Source organism: Prorops nasuta, unplaced genomic scaffold, assembly GCF_024137725.1.
Source record: "Prorops nasuta isolate Cenicafe-Biocafe unplaced genomic scaffold, Cenicafe_Pnas_1.2 PNAS00033, whole genome shotgun sequence".
In the NCBI taxonomy this organism is placed as follows: domain Eukaryota; kingdom Metazoa; phylum Arthropoda; class Insecta; order Hymenoptera; family Bethylidae; genus Prorops; species Prorops nasuta.
Window position 1 is genome coordinate 90,401 of NW_027116830.1, and position 13,248 is coordinate 103,648.

Consider the following 13,248-nt stretch of genomic DNA (forward strand, 5'->3'; position numbering starts at 1 on the left):
ACAGGTGGCAAAGCTAGCTAACAATAATACTAACTATTCAAAAGTATGTTAAACTTTCCAAATATAATATTTTAAGAAATTTTGGTCAATGAGAAACCATATGTAAAATAATAAATCGTTTGATTTAATTGTATTATTCAATTCATGATCCCCTGGGATGGATTCCCTGGTCCTTGGCCACTGTCCAATAAGAAGCAATCGCTTTCATTCCAGTTCCGTTCCAGATTCTATTCCATTCTCATACTTATTGGCAGTTATTGGCGAAAAAGCTAAATAGTAGAAAATGGCGTCATCTAAGGGACAGCGATGGATGGTAGATTCGGGGATTCTACGCAAAAAAAGTGGCGAAGAGGAGCCGCAGGAGCTGTTGGTGTTCGGATATAGCTGCAAATTATTTCGGGACGATGAGAAGGCGAAAATGATTGATCAGGGGAAGCATTTAATACCATGGATGGGCGATAGCACACTGAAGATAGACAGGTCCGTTTCCCTAACCTTGGCAAATTTATATTCTTGCATAAAACGCACCGTATATGTAACACTTAGAAGAATGATTTCAAACAATAATAACGGAAGTGCAATACCGCAATTCCAATGAAACCATAACCTCAAAGGTCGACATGAATCTTTAACATGTGGATAAGCAATCTGAAGACTGTTTAAGGTTTCTGCAGGTGCGCCTTGGAAGCGCGATAGGGCTCTTCAGGGCTGCAGAGAGTAAGGTGCCCTCTCCAAGCTGTACTTTTGGCTGAGCGACGGTGCAGCAGCAAGGTGAGACACAGCGTAGAGAGACAAATGGCAGCTGGCAATTGTAATTATTACAATTGTTCAGCATGGTATGTATTAGCGAAATAGATTCTGCCCTGCTAGCAACAATGCACTATGTGCTCAAAAGTCTGAACTACTTCAATTACCTCTATGTACTTTTATATCATTATATTGATATACATATTTTATACATACATAGCTTTTTAAATGCAGTTTATATTTTATATGGGGTGTATAAAAGCTTCCAGATTGTGATCTGGAAGCAAAGTTTCTAAGGAAAATCTGTTACGGATGCATTTTATAGTTTTTTTCAAAATATATAAAATATGACATTTGTCTAACCTTGGCTATAGAATATTGAAAGGCATGTGAAGGTAACTTTGAATTGTTTAAATCAGGTGACTAATTTTTTATTACAGAACATTATAGCTTATTTTAAAAGCTTTCTAAAACACTGTAGTATCTTTTATATCCCAGGCATGTTTTTCACTTATTGTTTTTTATTTAAATACTATAACCCCTTTCACCATCATTAGATTAAAATTGGTAAATGCAACAATTACCATCACGTTAATATACCAGCTTCAGGGACTGAGGAGGTTAATGCACCATTTAATTCTGGCATTTACTAGATATTTTAGTTTTTAATTAAAGGGAGGTGAATAAATATGTATTTGCGTAGCGATCGCACATATTATGTTAGCCTTACCAAAAACTATGTACAATTGCAGATACAAATATGTAGTAAACACCTACATTAAATGATATAGTGGAGTGTGCAGCGAATGTTTCCTATACAATTGTCTCAATCATTTGTGTAGCCTTTAGTTTTCTTCCCCCCTCACTCGTTCTACAGACGTGCACACTTTTATTTAATAATAATTATGTATATTGTTTAAATTAACCATACATTTTATCTGTATAGACATATTGGCCCGATAAAAATGGAAGATGGCGAAAGTGGTGGGAGTACTTGTATTGAAAATATTCGTTGCAGCCTATTGTACATTAATACATTACGGTCGGTATATTCATAATTAGATTTTATAAATAAAACCGTTTTAAGCACATGTTATTTTTTTTCTGTCGCCATCAGAAAGAAAGAGACAATTGATGCTTAAGACGGATTTATTTATATAATATCTGACCATGAATATCACCCTATATGCCGGTACGTATATTTTGCCGCGGAACATAAAAGTCTTTTTCCCGCGTACAATGTGTTAATATAGTCTTTCGCGGAAACCTCTTAGAAAAGTTTACAAGAACATAATAATAAATATGGCATTTTATTTGAAAAATTCAAAGAAATCATCGTATGCCCTTCTATAAGCTCCTCAAGGTTAAACCTAAATTTCTATGCGATAGATATTTGAAAATATAAAAAATACTTCGCCAACAGATTTTATTTTAAAAGGCTTAGGTTTCGAGATAAATTACCGGTCCGAAACTTTATACACACCCTGTATAATGATTATCTACGTGTGTATATTTTATATTTTTATGTATTTTGAACGTAGTACAGTTTATATCGAGTTCAACCAAAAATATTTGTAGTCACGATGGTTATCCAATTTATAATTTTAAGAATTAGTAGTGACTGATAAAAACCAAATTTTCCTTTGATATGTGTATATGAAAGCAATTGTAGCTAATAAGAGTGAATATTTAAAAATCATATTTATCCACAAGAATTTCATTCACATACATGTACACACATATAAAAAGATATAATTATGGCATTAATTTTTGTATATTAAGATTATATTTCAGAGAAATTACCTTGGCGGGATTCACTTCTTGATTTATATTCTAGATGCTGGAATCAACTGCAATTTATAATAACATTGTGGTATTTGCTTTCTCTAATTTATACGTTATATGTCCATAGATATGATGGACGCGGAGCATTGGGGGACTTAAGCATACACGAGCCGCCACCAGGTGGTTTCGATCAACGGACTATTCTAACAGAAGAAGAGCTCAAAGTTGAACAGCTTTGCGACGAGGAAAGATACCAGTCTCTTTATAGTAACGATGTCGACGAGTCTGTATATCATGGTAAATATATAGATGAGATATATCTACGTAATCGATTTGACAAATATTTAAATTTAAAGATAAGCTAAGAGAAGATGAATAAAAATTTTCAGAGGAAGAAATGAAGAGATTACATCAAGCACTGGATGAAAACTCGTATACTCAAGTTGGATACAACTACGATGATGACAACAGTCAGAAGTGTGAAGATTCACAGAGTCCCAAACAATCGGAAGGCTCGCAAGAAGAAGACCAAGCTTTTGTACCACCTCCGGAGCTAGAAATACCCGAAGGAATGGCACTGGTAAGATAAAATCACGTTGTACCTAAGAGCACATGAGAAATTTGCATAGTTTGGTTATTTAATTTTTTTCTTCTTGCTTATTCACAGCCAGAGACTCAAAAGCTAAACGCCATCATAACGAAGACTGCTCTGTTCATAAGTCATCAGGGCGGCCAAATGGAAATCTTGATAAAGGCGAAACAGGCAAACAACCCCCAATTTTCATTCTTATCCATCGATGGACCTCTACACCCGTATTATAAGCTAGTACTTGAAGCTATCAAGAGTGGAAAATATAATCCTGAAAAACAGCCTGAAAAGGAAGAATCTGGTACGCATTTTATTTTTGTTTACGCGCTGTCTCATAGCTCTATAACCGAAGTTGACATTATTAAGTTGAAGTAATTGAAGCGACATAAAACAGGAAATGATTACCCACACCTACTTTGATTCTACTTAGTTTTTCTTGCCGTAAGTATTGCCAGAATTTTCTGTTAGTATAATTTCACCTATTCATAACATATGTGAATAGCTGTCAACATAATGAGAATTGAGATAATGCTGGATGTTTTTTTCCTCGTGCTAGAAGAACCAGAAGAAGAATCGGATGAAGATGATGAGCCTTATCTTCACCCAAGTTTGGCATCTTCCTTTGCCAAAGTGGAAGCAGTAAGTATCAAGTTACAAGATTCATCATAATGATTGCCTACATCATAACACTGAATATTTTGTCCAATTCAGGCGCCCAGCATACCGAGCATACAGTACAAACCATCGGCCCACTGCGCTTACTCGATGCTTGTGAACAAGATCACAGGCAAACCACCACCATCCAAAGTGCCACAACTTCCAGAACCTTCCATGCAGCCTGCATCTCCGAGTCCTGGCTATTACCACGCGATGCCTTCACAGGTTCCTAAATATCTTTATGATAAAGAAAACTAATTAACGAATAAGTTATTTGGAGTTACAATCAAATTTTCTACAGGGTTACGCTTCATATCCAACAGCGCCTTTGCAATATTCCCATGGACCCGTAATTTATGGGCCTAATGGACAAGTGCAAACGCCTGCACAGATTGTTGCGCCAACAGCATCAACCACTAGTGAAACACCTGTATCACAAATTTCTCCGAAGGAATTACCCACGCCACTCGTACCTTACGGTACAATGCCGACGAAAGCACTCAGCAGACCATCTTTCATAGTTCCACCGGCGGATGTTCAAATAATAATCGACAAAATGGCGAGTTACGTGGCGAAAAATGGCAGAGATTTTGAGGCTATAGTGAAAAATAAAGGAGACCCGAGATTCAATTTCCTTGAGCTCTCACATCAGTATCATGGTTATTATGCGCACAAGCTAACGATTTACGAAGGTGCTGTAAATCCAAAAGTATTAACGGAGGAGGAGCTGCTGCAGAAGCAAGAGCCGCAAGAGGAGAAACAGAAGAAATTAGAAGAATTACAGAAGAAGCAGCAGAGAATGGAAGAGGTTCAGAAGAGGGTTAAACTGATTCAGGCTAAGAAAAAGAGCGACGTTAAGTTGAAACAGACTACTGCGAACAAGCAAATCACTACTGTCTCCTTTTCGATCAAAAAGCCTAAAGAAGGCGAGGGTACGATTATGGAAAAGAGAAGTGCATTGCCATTGGAGGAAAGCGATGACGAGGATGATTTGGAAAGGAAAGAAACGAACTCCAAATCGAATTCTCCGCAGCCTGGAAGTGAATCGGAGTCGTCGGTCTCAACTGACAAAGATCAATCGTTATCCGAGCGAAAATCAAACGACGAGGAGGAATTTGTGGATTTGACGGACGACATTCTAGAGGATTGCCAGCAAGACAAAAATAGGCAGAAAGAGGATAGACTAAAGGATAAATTAGCGGCAGCGGCAAAAGAAAAGTTGGCAGCCACTTCGAGAGAGAGGCAGTTACAATTGGAGAGGAAAAGGAGGGCGGCGATGTTCCTGAGTCAAATCCAGACATCGATAACTTCCAAAACGGATTGTACAACGAATCAAAATGCGCGTAGGGACGATTCCGACGACGTTCATTCGCTCCCATCGCCATTGGCGGAGGATGATCAACCGGACGACACGAAGGTTGCCAGCAATTCTTTGATGAACAGGTTAAAGGGTGCAGATTTGAGCGGAAAGAGATCCAGACCACGATCCAGGAGTCCAAGTGAAGGTAGCAGTCGACAGAAGCTCCACAAGAAGCACAAGAAGAAAAAGAGCACTCATCGAAGGTCAGTATTGTTGTTTTTAACTGTATTAAATTCGAGGATTGAATAAATGTAACAGAATGAACAACAGTTCCAGTGGTTCCCGATCACACAGGACTAAGAAAAACAAGAAGATTTCGTCGAGGCATAGATCGAGATCGCGGAGTCCTACGCACAAGCATCATCAAAGAAGACGAGAGAGTAACTCTAGCCACTCTGATTCAAGCTCATCTTAAAAATTTTAAACATTTTTTAAACGATCAGACACGATACCAAACACATACACACATACACACGTATGTACACAACACACGCAACAACATTCTTATTTTGATGCTTATATTGTACATTTAAACTTGCGCGTATCGCGATTATTGCGGTACGCGTATGAATGACAAAAATTTAATAAGATTTTGTCGTAAAATAAATCGGATTACATTGTGATAAATTTGAGTGTTTAATTTATCAGAAAATTTACTAGGATAATTGGAATCATGGGAAACCCAGTGTCCCCTATTTACATTCGTTATTTACGAATGTGTTAGAGGAAGGGAACCATAACTTATATACCATTGTTATCGTTGGTTTATCAATGCAAAGTTTCATGCCGGCTTTATCTCGCCCCATAAGTTTTGCAGTGTATCAATTACGTAACCGGAAAGGTTATCATCTTAAAGATTTCCATATAGCGTCAATTCAATATACGATAGTCACTCACTGTTTCATAATTCCATCGATATGTGAAATTAAAATAATCTATGAAAATTATATCGCAAACAAAGGTATTTTTTGACGACTCGGCACTATGACACTGATCTATTTAATAATGCGTCAATAGCTGCTACGCTTTCTCTAATATCTGGGGTTGACTCATTGGTGTGACTCGGTTTTTCTCTCTACTGTAAATTTCCATATTATTTATCTATACATATACAATTATGTCCAGGAATAGGAATGCTATAAACAATGGATGCTATTATGCTAATGACAAAACCTCTATCTCCCCCTATAGTAAAGTTAAATTAATTAAATTTGAAAACATACTTTTGTGTCTTCATGAAAAAAGTGAGTCAAATTTAATTGCGTCTGATTTGGTGTATGAATCTAAATATACACAAATCAGCTTTGCTCGCATTTTTGGGTGACCAATCGACGATGTTAATGAATAGTGCTGTAACTCAAACCGCGCGACTGCGTGATATATTTTTAGTACCAGGATAAAATAAAGACAGCAACGCAAAAAATTGTTTGATAGTTCAATTGGATTTGTTGAAGTGCAGTGTGCGAATGTTTCGCTCGGGCATTTAATAAAAATTACATGATTCACGAAGCTGCAAGATAATTCAAAATTCCAATCAATATATCGACGAGTGCAAGAACAGCGAATTTTGAACGTTAATATACGTAGTAAGAAATGAAACCTTGAAAAAGAAGTCTTGGTCATATCTGACGGAGTGCAAAAGACTATTATGCTTTTTATCTAATCGCCTAAACGTTGTAATTACAAAATTAAATACATTGCAAACTTCTACTGTAAAGAAGTCCTTCTTTGTATAAAAAATATTTAGGAAAGCGACTTCTTAGAAAATATATGTTGGAAATAAGGAGGGCTATTGATATCTCGTCGTTTTTATTTAATTATTTTCTTACTGACCATTAGAATAAAGTAGGATGAACGGTCTTTTAGAGATTTCGTGCAGTTTTATCAAAACTATTTGTCATCGATCATCAATTAGGTATTAAGAGAGACTGTAGGAGCTGTTTGTAAATGTTGACTTAATACGGAGGCTGTACCAACAATCATACGGAGGTCAAGGGTTACTTGTGTCAGATTTATAAGTTAAACTCGCTTTATAGAAATCGGCAGTCGGTCTTATATGCTCCTGAAGAGAGGGTAGTGAATTAGCCAGTATGTCAGCCAAAACAGCGGTGAGTAACACACCCTTACGTTGCCAATGCAACAACTCAACTTTCATTCAATTTCTCTTAAACATACATTTTTTCAAAGTCATCCAATAAATGGAAAATTCACTTTTGTCAACAATTTGCTGTTTAAATGGAATTTCGCAAAGAAGCGAATGACTATACGGAAACGCTATCGTGAGATTGCAAAGTTTTCTTTTGTTAAACGTGAGTTATGACTTTCCGGAAGAGTTCGCATCGCGTGTTGGATTCTTATTGCGATTATCGAATTTTAATAGTACTGGGAGAGTATCACGAATGAGTTTTTGTTTATCTAGCCTCGTATACTGCAGTCGACCACCATATTAGATCCGTCCGACAAATTGCGACCGGAACCTATCTATGCTGGAAAGCTGCAAAGCGAGTTCAGAAATTATGAAGAGGATTCCACAGATCCAGTGAAGGAACGTGTCCGTCGAACTTATCAAATGATGCACACCAATCAGACTGTAGATTTTGTAAAGTGTTGGTACTTTTCTAAGATATACCATAAGTCGTTAGATCTCATTATCCCTGTGGTATCAGGACTCATCTCTGGTAGCAAAATTTATCTAAAATTCTATCGTTTTAACGTCACAAACGACCAGGATAGTCGTATTTGTTATTTGCCTATGATGAAAAAATAGCTGAAGTTTTAGTAAAATCACGAATAAAATCTTTTCTGACAGTAGAATTGATCAGAATTCTGTAATTTTCATATAATTATAGAAATATTAGTTAATTATAGTCGATTAATTTAAACTGAGTGAAAGAATGCTGCAGTTCCATTAGAATCGAATAGAAATCTTTCCTGATGGCAAAATTAACCAAAAAATCTATTATTTTAATATCACTGCGAGCAATTTTGCTACTTGTATGGGTATATTTATCGAAATATTAGATAATTGATAGTCGTATTTATTATTTAGCTCGAATGAAAGAATGGTTGCAGTTCAACAAGTTCAAGATGACCATAAAAGATGCCCTAATTAAATTGAATGATCTGGTCGATGAAAGTGATCCGGACACCTCGTTACCCAATATCGTTCATGCTTTTCAAACGGCCGAGTCAATAAGAGAAAAACACCCTAACGCGGACTGGTTCCACCTAACGGGTCTAATTCACGATCTTGGAAAGGTAAATCTCAACTTTATCGAAGATAAAACTATCATTTCCACTTGTGTTTATCTTGCTCCTATGATCTTCTCTTGTTGTTATTTATTTTATAATCCGTTTGCTTCCGACAAACTTACGAGCATTCGAAAGTGGATGTAGATTGATGGAAATCGTGAAGAGAGAGAGAGAGAGAGAGAGAGAAATAGAATTCTTTCAGAAAGTGAGTAATACTCTTATCCATACGCGTCGGAGCTTTTAATCTGAAAAATATGAGATTGGGGTACAAATCGTTTGGAGAGGAAAATCGTTGATATACGAGTCGAGGTATTTGAATAATTTTTGTGATTTAGGTGATGGCTTTCTACGGGGAGCCACAGTGGGCTGTGGTAGGTGACACATTTCCAGTTGGGTGTGCTTGGGCAGATTCGATCGTGTACAGAAATTCGTCGTTCAACGACAATCCTGATGGCCAGGATAAACGTTACAAGTACACATCCTTATTTGCATTTTATTCACTCTCTCTATATATATATGCAGGGTGTTTCTTTTAATTAGACCCAGATGAGGAACTTACAAATTTGTTCATCTTTGTAAACACAAGAGATTTCAATGTTTTTCATAAGACATTTCTAAAAGTACTTTTTACTTAGATTCAAAAGGTTTTATGAAAAATAGTGATATTTATTAAAATTACGAAGATAAATAAATTTTATATTTCAACTTTGGAGCATTTCAAGTGCCTTAGCCTGTGTAATTGTATCCTATAGAAAGTGTAGAAAATGTTTAAAGTAAACAAATCTTTCTTGCAATTGTTTACAATAACTCTTTAACATTTTTACATTGCAGCACCAAGTATGGAATGTACAAAGCTAAATGTGGCATTGGTAACCTGCTTATGTCCTGGGGACACGACGAGTATTTGTACCGAGTACTCGTTCATAACAAAAGTAAATTACCAAAGGAGGCTCTGACTATGATAAGGTACCATTCGTTTTATCCATGGCACGCTGGTGGCGATTACATGTATTTTTGCACAAACGAAGACATAGAAATGCTCAAATGGGTGTTAGAATTTAAGTGAGTTTGTTCCTCTATTTTACAAAAGACTACAAATTTGATTCTAGTATATTTTATATTACAAATATATATATATATATATTTTTTTTTTCAGTAAATACGACCTTTACACAAAAAGCAACGAGCTACCAGATATTGAAAAACTGTGGCCTTACTATGAAACATTAATCGACAAATACATACCTGGAGTATTAGAATGGTAATCGGCTTATTAGAGAAAATCAGGCAAAATGATTTAAGGTTTTGCTGGACAGAAACTTACCAACGAATCATTTTGAATTTTTAACAATGTGACTGCGATGTTTGGTATTTAAAAATGTTTAATAATAATTTACTATAGTATATACACATAAATAATCGACTTAAAAAGAAACATTGAAGAGGAGCAATGGATTTTTGACAGTTCAAAAATGAAATATTGTTTTTAGGAATATGCATACATGGATTCTAATTATTGACGAATAAAGATTTTTTTACTAATAGTAGTTTATGGTACTTTAAGTAGATTCAAGTGCTCCACGTCATTCGGGAATCAAGGTGGTTCCGCGAAGTGGCGCATGGGAACTTCTATTCTCGTTTATTAAATATTGTCAGGGGCGCTGCAAATCTGTCTATTAGATGAGTAAGCTTCAATCTGTTACTGGACTGCTCACGCACCGGGGGAGTCTGATTCATAGCAAAAATGATACTTAGAACCAAGAATTTATACTCCGAGAACTCGTTAGATCGAGTTGGGCCAAAAACTTGCTCGAATCCATCCAATCCACCTGGATTCGGCTTCTGTTAATTTTAGAGACAAGGATAAACGCTGCGATTGCGAATTGATAGAAATGTTTTCCGTTCCAACGAAGATGTATTTATCGTCAGTTTATATGGGAAAGTTTTCAACAAAAGGTATATATATATATATATATACCATCTACCACGTTTCCCGTTGAAAGAGTCATTTGCATACACTTACAGAGCCGTCAAACGTACTAGCATATAACAAAATGAAACACCTTTATCGCGTCAAGTTGTGCACAATGATACCTTTTCCTATTTTATTTGCTCACCGGCTTCAATCTTCAGGTACGTGAACCAAAAACAGCTTTATTACCCGTTTCGTTGAAAATCAATAATCCCTGTGGTAAATTGAGTAAAATAGAATTAGGAAACGTGTATATGTGTTTAATGAAAATAAGTAAAGTTCTTTTTGCGACGTTGCTTCTTGATGACGAGGTGAAGATAGGAAGCTGTATACAAGCATGCTGTGTAGGTTTAGCATGTAATTGAAACTTGCAAGACCTCGATATAGCCGGCAAAAATTTATTGGTAATTCATGTACCTTTCATTATCCATAAAGCAATTGCTAAACCAAAAATAGTTAATTAATTAGCGGGCAAATTTAATGTTCAATTGAAAATAGTACACGAAGTAAAAATTTAATTAAACTATTTTATTAGTAAAATGTAACGGGAATAATTAACGATATGTAAAGGTAAATAGAAAATGATACGAATCAAGGTTGAAGCCAAATGAAACAAACCAATCAATTAAGTATAATACAGCAGATAAAATCGATATCCATCGAGGGTTCGAAAGGATCGACATAAGTCAATTACCAAATTAAAAATTGTCACTCAATTGGCAGAAAAAATTTGATTTTTAAGTAAAAATGTAATTAGACTATTTTATTAGTGGAACATAACGGTACTAATTAACGATCGATGCGTAAAGTAAATATCGAGCGATAGGAATGAAGATTGAAGCGAGATGAAACTAAATAATCAATTGGGTATAACCGAGAGATAAGATCGATCTCCAGTGAATTTAAAGGGACCTACATAAATCAGTTATGAAATAAAAGAACTGTTAATCGATTGAACGAAAAGAATTTTTATACACGTTGAGAAATTTAATAATCAAACTGCATTTTAAAGGAATGTAACGGGGATAATTAACGATATGTAAAAGTAAATACAGAGTGATATGAATCAAGGTTGAAACGAAAGGAAACAAAACAATCAATTAAGTATAATGCGGGAGATAAGATCGATATATGCTGCAGCGAGTGGTTAAAGGATACACGAGAGGAATCGATAAAAGGTGATTGGGTCTCGTCGCTTACACGTGTAAAAGATGCTCTCGAGCAAGACTCCTTCCTAATTAGTCGTATATATAAATATACATGTGTACCACAGCATGGTAGAGGCTAGATACAAGCACCGGGAATGCCCACGCGGCTCGTTAACGAACACAAATTGACCGATTGTACTCGCCACTCGCTCCAACGACATAATTGTTGGTTTTCTTCTACCATCGTACAAGACCTCATACTCGTTAACATACACACACACACACACACACACACACACACGTGTAAACCTTGCTTCCCTAGCAAACCCATACTCTCATAAAAATCTCCTCTATTATTCTCATTAACAGTAATACGACAGCGAACTATAAATATATCTATTTTAAAATTGAAAAATCAGAAAAAATCTCAACTACGAGAATCTTGCTAATTGGACGATTAAATTGACGAATTTATTTTCCTACTTTTCGAATAAGAGTCAGAGAGCATCAAGCCGAGACTGGAACGGGGTTAAATCGATCGTGGCAGCCACGGCCACCACGTGGTAACTCGAGTCGAACGATTGAACGTTACACTCGCGCCTTACGAATAACGGACGACAGAATGTTTGGTAAGAATATCTCGAGAAGGTTTCTGTTCAGGTGGGGAGAACTGGAATATGGGGCCGGAAGGAAGCTGAAGGAGGGGGTGGGGGTTGGCTTCGTCGAGGAGATTCCTGTGTGCATGGACATATATATATATATGGCTAAAAATAAAGAAGCCCCTGTTTGAATTAAAGCACTGCAGGTCGATAGGAAAACCTCGTAAAAGCGGAAGTTTGGAAGATCATTTTATATACATCACATGGATTATATACATTATAATATAATGTGTTTTCCAACTAATCATCGACTTATTATCGTTGCCTCTGCAAAATGTGGAAAGCTTCGTTTCATTGGAGATTCATGGAAACGAGGGAAAAATTCGTGTAAGAATAATAATATTTCGTTTATTATTAATTTATTTATAATTTGTCTCAGAAGAGGATTGAGAAAAGAAGAAAATATTGCAAACTCGACTGATCGTAGGATTCTGCGTAGGAGGAATCTGTTGTAGTTTGGCGACCCTGAACTCTCGTGTCCTGGAACAGGTGACTTAGCTGGAAACCCAATTATGTTCGATTCCCAGACGGAGTCGTTGGCTCTAAGGAGACTCCGAGTAAAAATTGGCTTAGTCATCGTATTACGGAATATTACGAGACATTACGGGTGATTACTGACGCTCTCGCTTTGCAAACCCCCCATGACAGGGACCAACGCGGCTCATGCCCGTGAATCATGCCTACCTTACCTCTAATACCTCGTAAGCGTTCACCACTTCCACGAACGCGATCCTATAAATCCACCCACGCCCGATAGTTCCCCGCTTACTGGAATCCTCCGGTCGTAATTTCTCTACCACGTGTTGCGCAGCCTTCGATGATCCCAATTCAATTTCCATCGAGCAATCTTTACCCTCTCCCCCTCCTTCTGTATATTTCTTTCTCAATAAAATATCTTGAAGTATAATCAAAGGAGAAAAGTACGTACTATCTGTAAAAGTATTATTCATTGGAATTTTTTTTATCAAAACGCAACCAACGATCGGTTATATGGAGCCAAGAGAAGAAGGCGTTTATCGTTTAATTATTTCATTTGTTAATCAATGTATACTGTTTGTGTAATATGTAAATAAGCATTT

General features: G+C 36.4%; 2 protein-coding genes across 7 annotated transcripts; both read left to right on the forward strand.

The window, feature by feature from the left end:
- Nucleotides 1-268: 268 nt before the first annotated feature.
- Nucleotides 269-5,759, forward strand: su(w[a]) (suppressor of white-apricot). 5 transcript variants are annotated; one of them, XM_066743615.1, is made up of 9 exons: nt 366-480; nt 675-771; nt 2,660-2,829; nt 2,922-3,112; nt 3,200-3,422; nt 3,678-3,760; nt 3,833-4,003; nt 4,080-5,341; nt 5,409-5,759. In XM_066743615.1, exons 4-9 carry the CDS (start codon nt 2,930-2,932, stop codon nt 5,551-5,553), a joined length of 2,067 nt encoding a protein of 688 aa, XP_066599712.1. In that variant the 5' UTR covers nt 366-480; nt 675-771; nt 2,660-2,829; nt 2,922-2,929; the 3' UTR covers nt 5,554-5,759. The 5 variants fall into 5 exon arrangements, with proteins under 5 accessions (XP_066599708.1, XP_066599709.1, XP_066599710.1 ...); XM_066743614.1 differs by having other exon boundaries at nt 384-480; nt 665-771; XM_066743611.1 differs by lacking the exon at nt 675-771 and having other exon boundaries at nt 269-480.
- A 1,178-nt stretch (nt 5,760-6,937) lies between these two features.
- Miox (Myo-inositol oxygenase) lies at nt 6,938-9,932 on the forward strand. Of its 2 annotated transcripts, XM_066743240.1 has the most exons (7): nt 6,943-7,246; nt 7,326-7,447; nt 7,558-7,744; nt 8,188-8,396; nt 8,726-8,862; nt 9,222-9,452; nt 9,547-9,932. In XM_066743240.1, the coding sequence occupies exons 3-7, from the start codon at nt 7,708-7,710 to the stop codon at nt 9,653-9,655; spliced, it is 723 nt and encodes a 240-aa protein (XP_066599337.1). In that variant the 5' UTR covers nt 6,943-7,246; nt 7,326-7,447; nt 7,558-7,707; the 3' UTR covers nt 9,656-9,932. The 2 variants fall into 2 exon arrangements, with proteins under 2 accessions (XP_066599336.1, XP_066599337.1); XM_066743239.1 differs by lacking the exon at nt 7,326-7,447 and having other exon boundaries at nt 6,938-7,246.
- The last annotated feature ends 3,316 nt before the right edge of the window (nt 9,933-13,248 follow it).